This window comes from Callithrix jacchus, chromosome 20 (assembly GCF_049354715.1).
Source record: "Callithrix jacchus isolate 240 chromosome 20, calJac240_pri, whole genome shotgun sequence".
Taxonomy (NCBI): Eukaryota; Metazoa; Chordata; class Mammalia; order Primates; family Cebidae; genus Callithrix; species Callithrix jacchus.
This window is the reverse complement of record NC_133521.1, coordinates 27,219,374-27,237,726: the sequence shown is the minus strand read 5'-3', so window position 1 is coordinate 27,237,726 and position 18,353 is coordinate 27,219,374. Positions and strand designations below refer to the sequence as shown.

At 36.6% G+C, this 18,353-nt stretch overlaps 1 protein-coding gene across 12 annotated transcripts in view; it reads right to left on the bottom strand.

The window, feature by feature from the left end:
- NFAT5 (nuclear factor of activated T cells 5) overlaps positions 1 to 18,353 on the bottom strand; it is a 126,525-nt gene that overhangs the window by 27,710 nt on the left and 80,462 nt on the right. For 10 of the 12 annotated variants that reach the window (XM_054248481.2, XM_054248482.2, XM_035282047.3 and 7 more), the window contains 3 exons: positions 13,672 to 13,864; positions 11,030 to 11,220; positions 9,163 to 9,335 (listed from right to left, as the gene is read on the bottom strand). In XM_054248481.2, coding sequence (XP_054104456.2) covers positions 9,163 to 9,335; positions 11,030 to 11,220; positions 13,672 to 13,864 — 557 coding nt within the window. Of the gene's footprint in view, positions 1 to 9,162; positions 9,336 to 11,029; positions 11,221 to 13,671; positions 13,865 to 17,541; positions 17,667 to 18,353 lie in introns of all 12 variants that reach the window. The other 2 variants (XM_035282051.3, XM_078357592.1) reach the window with 1 other exon arrangement.

Below are 18,353 nucleotides of genomic sequence, written 5' to 3'. Positions count from 1 at the left end.
GTAAAACTTTTTCCCATATCTCATTTATCTGTTTATGTGTCAAAGGCATAAGATGGCCAAATGAGACCTCAAAGGTTTAGAATATATTTATCTTCTACATATTTGTATTTACATTCCAGAAAGAACAAGTTTCAAGACAATTTAACCTTTGGCCTTTCTAAAGCTCCTTTCTTTGAAAGACAGACTCCATATTAAAGAGCACTAAAGTCAAGATTATTTAAGCATTAACTGTTTTATTTTTATCTTTATTTATAAGCTGACTCTTGAAAGGAATAACACTTAAAAACACAAAAAAGCAAACACCTTTTTGGTATTAGAAAAACTATGTGCTTAAGATGCTTTTCAAATAGCAGTCTTAAAAATAAAGTTGAAAAAAAAATGAATGTCTGAAAACTGAAAAATAAGCAAATATTTCAACCTGTCAAAAGAATAAGTCTTTGTAAGAATGTCTAGTAGAAGTACATACTTAATAGAATATTTTAGAGTACAATGTCTACATCTGATTATGTAAATTACTAATCCTATCCAAAATTTTAAGAGAGGGATAGTTTACTTAACAACATCATCCTTCCCTATAGTTGTGGGATAGGTAGAAATACGAGAAGTAGAAAATTCTTAAATTCAGAGTAATATTTAATTTAGTAAGCTTAATAAAATCTAATACATATTATGTATAAGAAAGCCATGATTAATTCTGTCTTATTAAAAACTACTACAGAAGGGTAGATATGAAAATTTTTTCTTTTCTCTTTTTTTTTTTTGAGTCAGAGTCTCCCTCTGCCACCAGGCTGGAGTATAGTGGTAACATCTCAGCTCACTACAACCTCCACCTCTGCCTCCTGGGTTCAAGTGATCTACTTGCCTCAGCCTCTTGAGTAGCTGGGATTACAGGTGTATGCCACCACATCCAGCTAAATTTTTGTATTTTTAGTAGAGATGGGGTTTCACCACGTTGGGCAGAATGGTCTCAATTTCTTGACCTGGTAATCCACCTGCCTCTGCCTCCCAAAGTGCTGGGATTGCAGGCATGAGCCATCGTGCCCAGCCTTTTTTATCTTTCAGAGACAGGTTCAACAAGACCTCACTCTGTTGCCCAGGCTGGAGTGCAGTGGTGTCACCATAGCTCGCTGACTGTATTCTTGAACTCTTGGGCTCAAGTTATCCTCCCATCTTTGCCTCTCAAGTAGCTGGGTCTACAGGCACATGCCACCATGCCTAGCTAATTTAAAACATTTTTGTGTGAGTGTGGAGATGGGTTCTTGCTATGTTGCCCACACTGGTTTTGAATTCCTGGCTTCAAGCAATCCTCCTACCTTGCCCTCCCAAAGTGCTGGGATTACAGGTGTGTACAACTGCACCTGGCTTTTTTTTTTTTTTTAAGAGATGAGTTTGAATCCCAGCTGGATTCAAACTCCTGAGCTTGCGTGTTTCTCCTTCCTCAGCCTCCCAAGTAGCTGGGATAACAGGTATGTGCCACTGTACCTGGCTGAAAATTGATATTCTTAATTTGATGTAACATAACAAAGTAATATAAACATATACACCAAAACAAAAAACATATATACCTATATGGTCTGGAGAACACTAAAGATGTTAAGAATGTAAAAGGGGATGATCTTCTATCCCCTTAAAAACAAACAAGACAAAGCATCCAATGGCCATTGTTAAACCAACAATTAGAAGAAGTAAATTTTTTAAAGCCACAAAGTACTGCATGAATCCTGGTATTAGAAATTCTTTCCACTGAGTGTCTATAGAATGAAGATTAAGTATCTGTTTCCTCTTCTCTCTTCCAACTCTGTCACCTTTTGGCCCCTCTTTCCTTTTCTATCTCTCTCTCTTTGTGTTTCCTTCTATCTCCCATTCCAATCCCAAATCTTCACACTAAGCAATTTCCTTTTTACATTTCATTTTACTCTAACCACTTAAGCCTGCCAAAACTTTTATATTCATGGAAATAAATACAAGACAGAAACTTGTAATGGAACAAACATTTAAAAAATTTTTTTTTTTTTTTGAGACGAAGTTTTGCTGTTGTTACCCAGACCCGCTTTGGCCTCCCAAAGTGCTTGGATTATAGGTGTTAGCCACCGTGCCTGGCCCTAAAATTTTTTTTAAATAAAAAGATTTTTTGGGTCCTATGTTTTGCTGTATATTATTTTTATGTTTATTCATTTCCTCCCATATCCAGACCTCAAAGTCTAAGTTCAAGCATCAAGCTTCCTAAGCGATCAGGATAAAATTCAAATTTATTTTGCTGAACACACAAGTCTCTTTATGAAAGAGGTGTGGCCTAAACCTCACCTTACCACTTCATCTTGTATACCTTTTTGTTCCAATCACATCAAACTCTTTTTATTTCCCCCAAAAGAATCATACCCTTTTAGGGAATATATTTATACATGAATACCTCTGCCCAGAATGACCTTCTTCTAAATCCCATTTTACTTCCATTTGTCTTTTAAGACAAGATGGCAAAAGTTTTATCATCTATGAGCAGTCTGAATTAGAAGCTCTTACTATGTTTCCACTGTACTTTATTCACTCATCTACTATATAGTATAGTATCTTTCTAGAACTTTATAATACGATTGGAAGCTTATATGATTTTTATATACAATTAAAAAAAATAGAGACATGGTCTTGCTTTGTTCCCAAGCTAATCTCAAACTCCTGGGCTCAAGCGATCCCCCTTCCTTGGCCTCCCAAAGTGCTCTAATTACAGGTGTGAGCTACCACGCCTGGCCTATATACAATTCCATATACACATATATGGAAGTTAATATAATTTTATAGTAAAATTGGACATCTACTTGCCTGTTTTTCTGCTAGCCTGCTAAACTGTAAGCTCCTTAAACTATCATCTTTATTTTCAGAGTTATGCACACTGTAACTATCCACTGAATAAACTAGGAAGCTTTCCAAAAACAAACCATTAATTGACATGTCTTTTTGTTTGTTTGTTTTAATGCACTACAGGTGACTCTAACCTATACCCAGGATTGAGAACCACTGCATTTAATTTATGTTGAATAAATGAGTGACTGAATGAGCAATGCGGCACTATTTTGTTGTTAGAACACAATACTGTTTCCCTGAACGAAACTGTAGCCTCCAGTAATTATAACTGTTAAAAAAAAAAGTAGACTAGAAACAATAAATGAAAAATTAAACAATTTCCTTTTTGTTTTTAGAAACAGGGTCTCTTGCATAAGCTGGAGTGCAGTGGTGTGATCACAACACATGGCAGTCTCAAAACTCCTGGGCTCAAGTGATCCTTCTTGCTAAGCCTCCTGAGTAGCTGGGACTATAGGCACATACCACCATGCCTGGCTTTTTTTTTTTTTTTTTTAATTTTTGTAGAGACAGGGTCTGTCATTATGTTGTTAAATATACTTCCATTGTAAATTTCTGGCTTGTGTTAGTTTCCATGAATAAAAACTTTTGGGCAGGTTTAAACAGTTGGAGTAAAATGAGAGGTGAAAAGAAAGTTTGTTAGAGGGAAGAACTGGGTTGGAATAAGAGACAGAAAGAAACAGGAAGAGATACCAGCCTGGGCTGGTCTCAAACTCCTGGCCTCCAGTGATCCTCCTGCCTCAGCCTCTCAAAGTGCTGGTATGACAGGCATGAGCCACCACACACAGACTTTTTCTTAAAAAAAAAAAGAGAGGGGAGTGCTGGCTGAGGTGGCTCACGCCTGTAATCTTAAGTACTTTGGGAGGCTGAGGCGGGTGGATCATTTGAGGTCAGGAGTTCAAGACCTGCCTGGTTAACATGGTGAAACCCCATTTCTACTAAAAATACAAAAAAATTAGCCAGGTGTGGTAGCACACACCTGTAATCCCAGCTACCTGAGAGGCTGTGGTGGGAGGATTGCTTGAACCTGGGAGGTGGAGGCTGCAGTGAGCCAAGATTGCGACACTGAACTCCAGCATGGGTGACAGAGCAAGACTCAAATTAAAAGAAAATCATTCATTCATTTTTGTAGAGACTAGGTCTCACTATGTTGCTCAGGCTGGTTTTGAACTCCTGGCTGCAAGCAGTTCTTCCACCTCAATTGGGCTTCCCAAAGTGCTGGGATTACAGGTTTGAACCACTGTGCCCAGCCTTGAACAACTTCACTGCCTGCCAAAATTTGCTGACTGATCTTATAAACATTTTTAGTAATATGTCATAAATTGTTTTTAAAAATAGGTCAAATAGGTCAGGTGCAGTGGCTCACGCCTGTAATCCCAGCACTTTGGGAGGCCGAGGCGGGTGGATCACAAGGTTGAGAGATCGAGACCCTCCTGGTCAACATGGTGAAACCCCGTCTCTACTGAAAATACAAAGAATTAGCTGGGCACGGTGGCACGTGCCTGTAATCCCGGCTACTCAGGAGGCTGAGGCAGGAGAACTGCCTGAACCCAGGAGGCGGAGGTTGTGGTGAGCCGAGATCGCGCCATTGCACTCCAGCCTGGGTAACCAGAACGAAACTCCATCTCAAAAAAAAAAAAAGAAGTTCAAGACCAGCCTGGTCAACATGGTGAAACCCCATCTCTATAAAAAACACAAAATCAGCTGGGTGGTAGTGGCAAGCGCTTATAAACCCAGCTACTACAGAGGCTGAGGCATGAGAATCACTTGAGCCTGGGAGGCGAACGTTGCAGCGAGCAAGATCATGCCACTGCACTCCAGTCTGTGTGACAGAGTGAGACCATGTCTCAAAAAATAATAAAAATAATAAATGAACAAACAAATAAATAAATAAAATAGGTCAAATAAAGCAATTAAGGATCAGATACAAAATGATAAAGCTAAAACACAACTCATGTACCTTCAATATTTCTAGAAAAATCATGTTAAAACAGGGAGAAGTATAGAGAAATGTTGAAAAGTAAAAACCTGCCTTCTGTGAGTTATATGACAGAAATTCAAAGAAATGTTAAACAAGAAACTGTCTACTATATGATTCAGGAATTCCACTCCTAGATATCTACCCAAGAGAACTGAAAACCTGTCCACACCAAAACTTGTACACATCATAGCAGCATTATTCACAATAGCCAATGGATGGAAATAACACAAATGTCCATCAATATATGATAGGACAAACAAAATGTTGTATATAACCACACAATGGAGTATCATTTAGCCATAAAAAGGAATCAAATATTAGGTTGATGCAAAAGTAATTGCGGTTTTTGCAAGTAAATGGAATGGCAGAAACCGAAATTACTTTTGTGCCAACCTAATACATGCTACAACATACTTATAACTTGAAAACATGCTAAGTGAAAGAAGCTGGGCAAAAAGGTCACACATTGTATGATTCTTTTCATATGAAATGTTCAAAATAAGTAAGTCCACAGAGACAGAAAGTATTATACATTAGTCGTTGCCAGGGACTAGGGTGATGGGGGGTGGAGAGTGACTGCTAATGGGTATATACTTTCTTTTTGGGGTGGTAATAAAAATGTTCTAAAATTTGATAATGCTGATGGTTGTAGAATTTTGTGAATGCACTAAAAACCACTTAATTGTACACGGTTTTTTTTTTTTTTTTTTTGAGACGGAGTTTCTCTCTTGTTACCCAGGCTGGAGTGCAATGGCGCGATGTCGGCTCACTGCAACCTCCGCCTCCTGGGTTCAGGCAATTCTCCTGCCTCAGCCTCCTGAGTAGCTGGGATTATAGGCATGCGCCACCATGCCCAGCTAATTTTTGTATTTTTAGTAGAGACGGGGTTTCACCATGTTGACCAGGATGGTCTCGATCTCTCGACCTCGTATTCCCCCGCCTCGGCCTCCCAAAGTGCTGGGATAATTGTACAAGTTTTAAAAGCTGGACTTTGTGGCATATGAATTATATTCTCAGTGAATCTGTTACAAAAGAAAAAAAGAAATTGCCACTTATGGGACAGAAAGCATTAATCTGATTATATCTAAACTTAAATTAAGTAAATAAATGCCTATATGACAACACTCTACTAATAAATTATAAGCAATATAACTTTAAAAGTATATCCACTGTTATATTATAATCAGTCAAAATAAAATCCTTCCTAGATTCTATAGTAGACACCAGCTCAAATTAAAGAGATGTAAACTACATTCAACACCTCCATAATAAATGGCATCTGCAAAAGTATACGGAGGGAACGACATAAGTATTCAGTAAAATCTCCTAGCAGAAATCAAAATCTACTCTCTAAATTGGAGGTAAACAGTTCTCTAAACAATAATTTCATACTATAACACAGTTTAATATTCAAAGACCATAACTAGTATGAAGTAGAAGTTAAACTTAGTTTCAATACTGCAATTTAAGTGATTGCAGTGCCAATATAGCACAGTGACTAAAAGCAGAGGCTTTGTTTGAATCCTGGTCTTCCAATTTATTAGCTATGTGATCTTGAGGAAGTTATTTAATATCTCTTAAGTCTCAGTTTCATCAAAATAGGATGGAATCCATTAAGGTGACAGTTAAATGATATAATGCTTACTAAGTAGTTAATACAATCCCAGGCACATAGTTAGAAGTTCAAAACATGGGAATTTTTATCATCAGTTATCTATGGCTTCCACTATATGCTGCAGCTTCTTAGAGCTTTCACAGCTATCTCAGACACTAACTCCCATATAAACCACAGACACAGACCAGCTTCCTAGGAAGCATACAGTCTTTGCAATGTAACATAATATTATCATTAATGGTGGTAATTAAGAAATGATAGTAACTGCAGATAAAAATGTTTTAAAAATCACATTTTCGATTTCTTTTCTATTTTCTACTATTTTTAGCTAAATATAGTCATTCTTTAACAATACCTTAATGAAACAGGAAATATATGAATGAACAAAATAAACAAATGAAGAAAGCAGCAAGCAATGAAATAAAGTGGGCAACCATTTCCCAGTCCCTGCTAAAGCAGTATGATTTGAACTATCTAAGCATCTGCTGGCTATGGCCTTTAGAGGGTAGCTATGATCATACTGGAGGTGTTAGTCATGTAAAATAGCTGCATATGCCCCACTAAAACTGGACATCCATCCTAATAATATTCAAGTTGAAGCGTATCATGAATTATAACAAATTCAGAAATTGAGCACCCTGATAAGAAAAGTTTTACAATTCAATAAACCCTCTACAGATTATTTATTCTATCTCTATCTGAATGTGATGGAATGAACACGGAATCCATGCACTTTAAAAACAGTCTATTTTATAAGTAAACATTACCTATGTAATATACTAAGGAAACACTAGTATAAAAACAAAGTTTTTATAACAATGAAAAATAGAGAAATCAAACAGTTCTTTTGAGAACAGAAAGATATTTCTAGTGCTTTCTTTTTAAAATTAAGGTGCCTGCTGAGCTAAATTTCTGATATGAATTAAAAGAAAAAATATGATTTACAAAGGCTGAATAATTTAACAATTAATAAGGCTCTGTAAGTGTCTAAGGAATAGCAAGTCATAATACTCCTAATAACCCAAAAGGAAGTCAAATTGAATGGAATAATGACTATCTTTTGCTCTTTTGAATTCAGGTGTAAGTTGTGAAGAAGCAATGCTAAAAAAAAAAATCCATAATGAAAATCTTCTTAAGAGATTTGAAAAGAGGCCGGGCACAGTGGCTCATGCCTGTAATCCCAGCACTTTGGGAGGCCAAGGTGGGCGGATCACTTGAGGTCAGAAGTTGGAGACTGTGGGAGCCTGACAGGAGACCAGCCTGGCCAACATGGAGAAACCCTGTCTCTACTAAAAATACAAAATTAGCCAGGTGTTGTAGTTCATGCCTGTAATCCCAGCTACTTGGGAGGCTGATGCAGAAGAACAGCTTGAATCCGGGAGGTAAAGGCTGTAGTGAACCGAGATTGTGCCATTGTATTATGGCCTGGGTAACAAGAGCAAAACTCCATCTCAAAAAAAAAGAAAAAAAAGAGAGAGAGAGATGCGGAAAGGAAAATTTTTCCTATTTATTACTTGTAACAATAATCATTAGAGAGAAACTACAATTATGGTGAGACATATATAACAACATAATTGAATTTATACACACAAACATGCACACATCATTTTCTGTACATGCCAAGGTTAGTGATAAGAATTTCATTTTATGGTCGGGCGCGGTGGCTCATGCCTATAATCCCAGCACTTTGGGAGGCTGAGGCGGGTAAATCATGAGGTCAAGAGATCGAGACCATCCTGATCAACAAGGTGAAACCCCTTCTCTACTAAAAATACAAAAATTAGCTGGGCATGGTGGCGCGCACCTGTAGTCCCAGCTACTTGGGAGGCTGAGGCAGGAGAATTGCTTGAACCCAGGAGGTGGAGGTTGTGGTGAGCCGAGATTGCGCCATTGCACCCCAGCCTGGGTAACAAGAGTGAAACTCCGTCTCAAAAAAAAAAAGAATTTCATTTTCCACCCCTGACATTATACTACAGTATTAATAATTAGTAATAAAAACATCTGACATGTTGTTATTTGCAAAGTTCTGCTTACCTTCCTCATGTTCTAACACAAAACAGAGTTAGAACCATAGCGATTTACCACACAGTGAAGATACCTGGAAAATGCTTTGGCTTTGTAATTTACTTCTGAAACCTGCTCAAATACTTTTTTTTTTCTTCAGACAGTCTTAGTCTGACACCCAGGCTGGAATGTAGTGGCATGGTCAAGGCTCACTGTAGCCTTGACCCCCTAGGGCTCAAGTGATCCTCTTGCCTCATCTTCTCGAGTAGCTGAAACTACAGGCACGAGCCATCACACCCAACTAATTATTATAATATATATATTTTTTTATTTTGTAGAGACAGGATTTTCACTACATTACCCAGGCTGGTCTTAAACTCCTGGGCTGAAGTGATCCTTCTGCTGTGGCCTCCAAAAGTTCTGGTATTAAAGGTGGCAGCCACCATGCCTGGCCCAAATTACTTTTTATATCAGTATGTTATGATAATAGGAAACTACAAAATGCTCCATGCCTTTTGAATTGTATCCCAATTATTCACCACTAGTTTAGTATAGAAAATCTGACTACCGCTTTTAAAATATTTCAAATTTTGCATGATCACAAGCTGGAGTATGTGAAATTATCTAAAATTTAGAGATGTCTAAAAGATTAACAGAAAATGAAAGGAACTCCATATGTTTAATATCTCTACATCTTCTTACTTACTACACAAAATTGGAGAAGAGGGTGTTTGCAGAGTCAAAGTGGAGCCGTCTTTCCTCGTGATATTAACTCGAAAAACCAATCTGGCACGAGTGCTTTTCTTCTTGGAACCAGCAATTCCTATTCTGGCTTCAACATCAGCATTCCTCAATTTCAATATCCCTACACAGTCCACCCTAATACAGAAAAAAATATATAAACGGACATTTTGTTAGTATAATGTCCTTAAACAACAAGTGTGTTTTTAAAAATTTTGGTTATCTATTAATTCTATGAATATGTAATAAAGTCACAAAATTCCAAGTTCAAAAGTACCAAGGGTAAATTCTAAACATTCATTGTTCCTTATACTGTCAATCTTTTGTTTATAATAATAAAGATGAAACAAAAAAAAATAAAATCACTATTTTAAAATCTGAACATAAGTAATGGCTTGTAAGACATCTTTTTTTTTTTTGAGATGGAATCTCACCCAGGCTGGAGTGTAGTGGCATGATCTCGGCTCACTGCAACCTCTGTCTCCTGGGTTCAAGAGAATCTCCTGCCTCAGCCTCCCCCATAGCTGGGATTATAGGCGCCCGCCACCATACCCAGCTAATTTTTTGTATTTTTAGTACAGATGGGGTTATACCATGTTGGCCAGGATGGTCTCGAACTCCTGTCCTCAAGTGATTCGCCTGCCTTAAGCTCCCAAAATGCTGGGATTGTAGGCATGAGCCACCACCACACCCAGCCAGGGACCATTTTTAAAAAATATATTTAATCTCTTTCTTTACAGAGCTAATTCAGAAAAGAGAGAAAATGGACTTTACTTTTAAAATTAGTAGCTGCCTCCAGAAGGATGGAATACTAGACAGCCACTAAAAGGTACGTTATCATGTTGAATGATATGTGAAAATGCTCATGATATGTTAAGTAAAAAGCAGATTACAAAACAATGGGTACAGTACTTTCTCAATTTTGTTCCAAAAAGACTACGAAGATAAACATTAAAATAGTAGTTATTTCTGGGAAGTTGGTTTTTATTTATTTACATTTTATTATTTTATTTTTGTGAGTCAGAGTCTCGCTCTGTCACCCAGGCTGGAGTGCTGTGGCGCAATCTCAGCTCACTGCAACCTCTGCCTCCTGGGTGCAAGTAATTCTCATGTCTCAGCCTCCTAAGTAGCTGGGATTACAGGCATGCACCATCACCCCAGCTAATTTTTGTATTTTTAGTAGAGCTGGAGTCTCCCTATGTTGCCCAGGCTGGTCTTGAACTCCTGGCTCAAGTGATCTGCCCACCTTGGCCTCCTAAAGTGGTGGGATTACAAGCATGAGTCACTGTGCCTGGCAGGAAGTTGGTATGTATGTATGTATGTATGTATTTATTTATTTATTTATTTGAGACGGAGTTTCACTCTTGTTACCCAGGCTGGAGTGCAATGGCGCGATCTCGGCTCACCACAACCTCCGCCTCCAGGGTTCAAAGCAATTCTCCTACCTCAGCTGCCCGAGTAGCTGGGATTACAGGCACATGCCACCATGCCCAGCTAATTTTTGTATTTGTAGTAGAGATGGGGTTTCACCATGTTGGCCAGGCTGCTCTTGAACTTCTGACCTCAGAGGATCTACCCACCTCAGACTCCCAAAGTGCTGGGATTATAGGCATGAGCCACTGCACCTGGCCCAACCATGGGAATTATTTAGCAAAGGGTAAAACAGCTAATTTTAACCCATTAGCAGTCTGAAGTAATGTCTTTTTTTATCATAATTATTTTAAACATTTTAATAAAATACCCAAAATCTTCTATACATTAGAAACTGAACAATTCTCCTGCCTAACACAAGAGTGTAATATATAATGAAAAAATTATTACTAAGTACTTACGCCAGTGTCATGTTGTTGCTAGGATCAAGGCCGACTTCTATAACAGTAGTGCCTTCAATGTCCACTTCTTTGCAAGGAGTTGTATTTCGTCCAGTTACCCTGCAGGCCTGATAAAATCCATGTGGTTTCACTCGTCCAGAGTCGTTGCCCACAAACACTTGCAACACTACAGGTTCATTGTGGCCTTCCAGCTGAAATCAGAAAACATGCCGCAGAAACACTAATTAGCATTAGAAATAATCTAATTATAAAATCAAAGATTTAAGACCAAATCCTCTACTTGTAACTGGATTACATTTAAAAACATTTAAGTCTTCCAGAAAAACAGAGGTAAAACATTTTCACCAAAGAGCTGGCTAAATTCCTGAAGTCATAGTTTTAATTCTGTAATAACTATACTTTAATTGTAAACTTAGATGTTAGATGATAAATTATCATTTATAATTTATTTGTACAAGCAGATAAGAATGAATACACAGTACTTTAGGCAGCACTTGGGTTACTCAGGACCTACCATCATAACTAATGAAAATACAACCTGTGTTGGTGGCATCATCATAAATATGAAATGAGAGTACATATACCAAATTTTTATTCTAACTAAAGCTACTTGAATAGAAAAGGACAAGTGCAGCCAAATGAGTAACAGGAAAATTAAGCTCATTTTCATGGACTAGATACATACATATAACATCATTAAATCCTGGGCCAAAGTATTATGATCTGAGAGGCTGCTAGTTCAAACTAGGATCTATGGATGATTACAGGTCACTAGCAAGCCTTCATAAATTAAATCATAATTTGTATGCTGAAAAATAAATATTTTAAAAAGCACTTGGGAACAAGTGTTTCTGATCCTGATTCTTGGTAAGATTTATAGTTAAACAATGAAACCACTAATACAGAATACAGAAAATTACAAACTAAATTCTGTACAGAATACAGAAAATTACAGAATACAGAAAATTACACAGTAAAATTTTTAAGCATACCAAGTGCTTAAAAAACTACACATCTTTTCTATCCAGTACAGTTGTACCTCTGTAAAATGGTATAATGAGGATAATAAGCAAACTAGTCAAATTGCTGGTCAGCAGAACCTAGATGAACAGTGTCTGGCACATAGAGGAGTGCAGTGTTTGGTTGTTTTGTTTGTTTTGTTTTGTTTTTTAACGTAGCAGCAGCCAACTAGGAGATTTTTTTCTTGTCTAGGAGTGCAGTATTTGTTGAATGAATGACTAAACAAACTTTTTTTTTTTTGAGATGGAGTTTTGCTCTTGTTGCCCAGGCTGGAGTGCAATGGTGTGATCTCAGCTCACCAAAAACTCCGCCACCCGGGTTTTCAAGTGATTCTCCTGCCTCAGCCTCCCAAGTAGCTGGGATTACAGGCATGCCCCACCATGCCCGGCTATAAATAAACTTTTAAGGTCAATTCATTCCCTATCATAGTTAAGCAATTAATCTAACAATACTTCTAACTAGACAAAACATAACTTAAAAGTCAGGGTAATTCAGTTAAACATAATGAGCAAACTACCAAAATATCTGGCTAGACAAATATTTACACAAAGCATAACATAAGTTTCTCACTTGCCTATTACCTGTCCTGGGTTTGAAGGATTGGATGTGGGTTAAGGCAGTAGCTAGGAAAAGGGGTAGACATGATATTGTACATGTGACTATTAACCAACCTTATAAATGGTGGCAGACACATTTCCCGATTCAGAGTTTCAATCATAATTTCATTCAAGTATAAAATGAAAGGCAGTCGAACTCTGCTCCAAACTTAAAATACTGTTCAGCTAATATATTTAAACAAACTGTATTTAATAAGAATCTACCATGTGATTAGCCAAAATTCCTCCCTATTTAGTATTTTGCAAAGGGTACGGACACTTAAGTCCTCTCTATTCCCCCATTTTTCTGAGACTTGTCTTCAAAGACAAATATTCTTTATAACAAGATATAGTAGGTGCTAACGCTTAAGTCTCTTTTAACTTTTAGTCTCAACCTTAAAAAAAATTAAGACTCAACTAATATCCCATTTTTTTTCTCATTTTCTTCTTTCTTCTTTGTACTTTGGTATATACAAATGATATTCTATTTCTTAAACTGAAGACTTAAAACCAAGTCTTTTCTCAGTCCAACAGTCCTGATTACTATAATCATTTCAAAAACCTTATTTTTAAAATTCTTAATAATTTCTACTATATTTCTTTGAATTCACCTTAAGATTTCTTCCTCCAAGTCAAGCGAATCACTTGAGATCAGGAGTTTTGAGACCAGTGTGGCCGACATGGTGAAATCCTGCCTCTACTAAAAATACAAAAATTATCTGGGCCTGGTAGCACACTCCCAGATACTGGTAGCTGAGGCACAATCGCTTGCTTGCACCTGAGAGACAGAGGCTGCAGAGAGCTGAGATCGCAAACACTACACCCCAGCCTGGGCAACAGGGTGAGTCTGTCTTAAAAAAAAAAAAAAAAAAAATTCTTTCTAAATATAAAGTTTGGGATGAATCTAATTCAAATATCAAATATGAAGGAAGAAAATTAGTGATTGAAAATACATTACTTTTCAGGACATATTCTCATTTCCCTTTACATTTTAACTAAAATTCAGATGACAAATAAAGTAAATACCTTTACTGTAGGAAAGCCTTGCTGTGTTCTGTCTTTTACTGAGCCGCGGCTGCCCTCAGTAAGGTACCGAGCTCGGTGCTGTGTCTCAGGTTGTACAACTATCTTCAGCTCCTTTCCCTCACTTTTAACAGGATATTGTCCACACAACATAGGGCTCTTCTTTACTCCAGTTCCTTTTTGGCTTTCCAATGTTCTGAGAAATCAGAGCACAACATGGAAAAAGTATCAAAAAGAGTTTTTTGATAAAAAAGTAAGTCATCTAAGACAAAGGAAGAAACAGAACTGGCAATAATAGTAAAAACAACTATTTAGCTTACTGGCAAAACAAAATATTGCCTAAAGGAAGATACATAAGCAAAGTATCTTAAAAAGTTTTATTAAAAGTTTATTATATGATACAAAAATAAGAGAAAGTAAGTTTGACAGAAAAGAAAACAAATGTATATGAGTGATAGGAGGAAGGGAGAAAGATTGAGTGCAATAAACTGAGGATAACAGCAAAGAATATCTAATGTCACTATGACCTTTCACATTGCACTTCAGTCAAAATAAGATTTTAAAATTCCATGTATGCATTCCATATATAAATTCCAAATTCTATATAAAGCTATAAGATTACCTACTGTTATTTTTTAATTGCAAAGAAAAAAAAAAGAGGGTAGCAAAAACAACAAACCCAAAAAACCCCTACATACCCCCATACAAAATGGCCTACAAACCACATGAAGGTATATATAGCATATTCTTTTGGGTATCCTTTTCAGTAAATCAAAGTGAAGAAATTATAATAAAAGATTAGTGATTCAATTTTTATTGGGAAATTAGCTTTATTCTAAACAATCTTTTCTAGAAGTGTGATTTTTCAGATTATTTTTATTTGTGATTAGTTAAGTAATTAAAGCTCTCAATAAAAATTTTACAATCTGGATTTTACAGCACCAGCATTATACCTTTTACTTTTTTTGAGATGGAGTTTCGCTCTGTCACCCAGGCTGGAGTGCAGTGGTACAATCTCGGCTCACAGTAACCTCTACCCACTGGGTTCAAGTGATTCTCCTCCTCAGCCTCCCAAGTACCTGGCATTACAGGTGCACACCACCATGCCCAGCTAATTTTTGTGTTTTTGTTAGAGACGGGGGTTTTACCATGTTGTCCAGACTTGTCTCAAACTCCTGACCTCAGGTGATCTGCCTGCCTCAGCCTCCCAAAGTGCTGCATTACAAGCATGAGCCACTGTGCCTGGCCCTTATTTTTTAATGTTATATTTCTAACATTTATTTATTATGCATTTGCTACGTAGAGTATATGTTCAAAGAAAAACAGTATCCCAAATGGTGGCTATGACTTCAGGCAAACACATTTAATCTGTAAAATAGTTAAAGCACTGCAAATATATAATAAACATAAATAGAAAATAATATTGCTAGTTATCTTTCCTTCTGAGCAATGGTGTGGTGGCTCATGTCTGTAATTTCAGCACTTTGGGAATCCAAGGCAGGTGGATCACCTGAGGTCAAGAGTTTGAGATCACCCTGGCCAACATGGTGAAACCCCATCTCTACTAAACGTACATAAAATTAGCTGGGTGTGGTTCCAGGAGCCTGTAATCCCAGCCACTCGGGAGGCTGAGGCAGGAGAATCACCTGTACTCACAAGGTGGAGGTTGCAGTGAGCCAAGATCACACCATGACACTCCAGCCTGGGCAACAAGAGCAAAACTCCGTCTCAAAAAAAAAAAAATTATTCATATATGTTTTTAAATGAAGTCAGGGCCATAGCTTTCTCTGTGACTCTCCTAGTCCTAAGTTTTGACTCACATTGAAGATCCAGGAGCTAGGTGACTGTGGACAAAAATCTCCTCTAAAAACAACCAGATCCCAGAAGGGATATTATGACTTCAAACACAGAGGAGCTAAGCAGCCTTAGACCTGGCTCTGATGTTTATCCCTCCAGCTGTAACCAAGTTACTGCCTCACTCATCAAGAACAAAGTGACGAAACGTAGTATCTTCAATGGAAACGGAAAGTAGGTTGAATCCTTTGCTAGGAAAAGGGCCAGAAGCATGGAGGAAAGAAAGAATGAAAAACTAGCATAGGAATTCAGTAAGACTGATAGATAAGAGGAAAAGTTCTCAAGCCAAGTACGGTGCTTAATCCTCTTCATATTCCCTGAACCTTGCACAGTTCCTGAAACATAACAGGTGCTGAAGATATGTTTGTTAATGTAGGCAAATAAGAAGAAAGGGACAAAGAAAGGAAAGCAGGGGAAAAAACTAGTTTCTGTAATACTAAGATGAGGAAGACCTGAGACCTAAGTAAGATGAGAAAAGTCCTAAGTGGACAAGAAATAACATTCATGTAAGTTTGACATAACTCAGTCAAAGATTACCTGTGCAAGTCATTTAAAAGGGACTGGAAAAATAAATTCTATGAATATAACTATCAAGTTGAAGCTGGAACAATGGGCAATAAACCCTGTTGTTCTTCTCATCCTTCTGGCTACAGATTCAAACATTTTTGTCTAACTACTGTGCAATTCCTCATACATGAAAGTCTATGATATTCTGTTTTATACTAATCTTAATATCAAAGTAAAAATATTCATGTATTGAAACTCTGTAGAAATATTCCCCAAATATACATACAAAGGGAACAAAGAAAATACTGCAAAATGGTAACAGCAGGTTTACTGACTAAATGATGCGTTTTCTTGTATTTTTCAAATATTTGTAATTCATATCTACTAATTTTATAATAGAAAAGGGAAAATTTTAGTTTGAAATTTAGGGAAAATTTGTAGAGCATACTGATTAACTTGGCAAGACATGTTTTTATACTCACTTATGCTAGTCAAGCTAATATTTATAAGGGCAAATAAATGAAAATGAGTATTACTAGTCTAGCAAAACAAATTATCTCATTTGGATGAGTGAGTATACACATGGCTTAAAAAAGAATATCATATGTAATTGAGCAATTTCTAAAATGCTACTTTAGAAGTCCTTAAAACTATCTTTATGCTCTAAATTTAAATGTAAAATGGAATACATACATATTGAGATGTATAGACATGTAAAACTATGAAAACATGAACTAATGCTTAGAAAAGTAGTAGTTACTAATTTTTAAGGAATGATGGCTTAAGAAAAAATAAAGTAGCAGTCAGTTACATGGGATTTTACTTCTAAATGACAAGTAAAAAGGAAAATCCATCATCATGGAATATTCTATTCAGAAGTCTTAAATGACATTCTAATTTATTTGTGCTGCATAATCCTTCTGGTGGCCTATGTCAAAAAAATAATTTTCACTACAAAAAGCCTGAAGCAGGTTTCACATCCAGATGACATCATATCTTAACTTGCAGAAATATCTAGAAGAGACATGGGGCAAGTGATTCTTAGGACATTTAGTTGAGACATTTAAGAATGTCTAGGAATATTCAAAATACTAAGCTTTCTTTAAAAAAAGGTTTTATTTTCTTAATAAACTCTAACATTTTAGTCACTTAAAAATGCTATTTTCATCCACAAGCTATCAAATTTCTATGTGGTATTTTGAAGATCAATAAACTGCTGTATACAATATATTTGAAAGTACATTTTCTAAATACTCAGTATGATATAAATTGTAATTTTATGGTACATCAGATCTAAGGCTATATTCTTATCTCTCAAAACATTTTAAGATTTTTTTTATTGTTGAAGAACACAGGCTTTTAGCTTGAGATGCTCTGAAAAGTTATTTTTAAGGTCTATTTTTCTATATTTAGGTATGGTTTCATCCTTTCCTCAACATAGTTCTTATAAATTCCAATTTTAAACTTCTTCCATCATTTTCATATACTAGTTTCAAATATTTTTTTCATTACCTAAGAAGCTGGACATTTCTTCTGCTTGATGGAGTTTCTGCTCCATGAATTATTTCATGAAAGTTTGTCTTGACCAGTGTCATTATACTTTCCCTGGGTAACCTCAAATCATTTCTAAGATACAGCTATCATACAAAAGTAGAAGCAGAAAAGATGAAGGGTCAAGATATTTATTTAATTAGCAACTGCAAATCACTGTTTACTAGCCATAAGTTAATTTGAATCTTCAACATTGATTTTGATATAAAAATGAAAATCTGTCTTCTGGAACTTCAAAGACTTTCTCTACTAAAGCCCAAATAAACACACATATGTAATTAAATGATATTCATGAACCTTTTAGATCCGTGCTACCATCACAGTTACTTATTTACGTGCTATATTCATTATGTTTCAGAGTCTTATTTTATAAATAATATTTTCACAAATATTATGTTCTGAAATTCTTGACTCTATTAAACGGCAACATTTTAGGAAAGAGTTTATCTTATTTTCTTTTAGGTAATTTACTAATCTGGACTTTCTAAAACTAAAAAGCATTTAACAGCACTTTGGGAGGCCGAGGCGGGTGGATCACGAGGTCAAGAGATCGAGACCATCCTGGTCAACATGGTGAAACCCCGTCTCTACTAAAAATACAAAAAAAATTAGCTGGGCATGGTGGCACGTGCCTGTAATCCCAGCTACTCAGGAGGCTGAGGCAGGAGAATTGCCTGAACCCAGGAGGCGGAGGTTGCGGTGAGCCAAGATTGCGCCATTGCACTCCAGTCTGGGTAACAAGAGCGAAACTCCGTCTCACAAAAAAAAAAAAA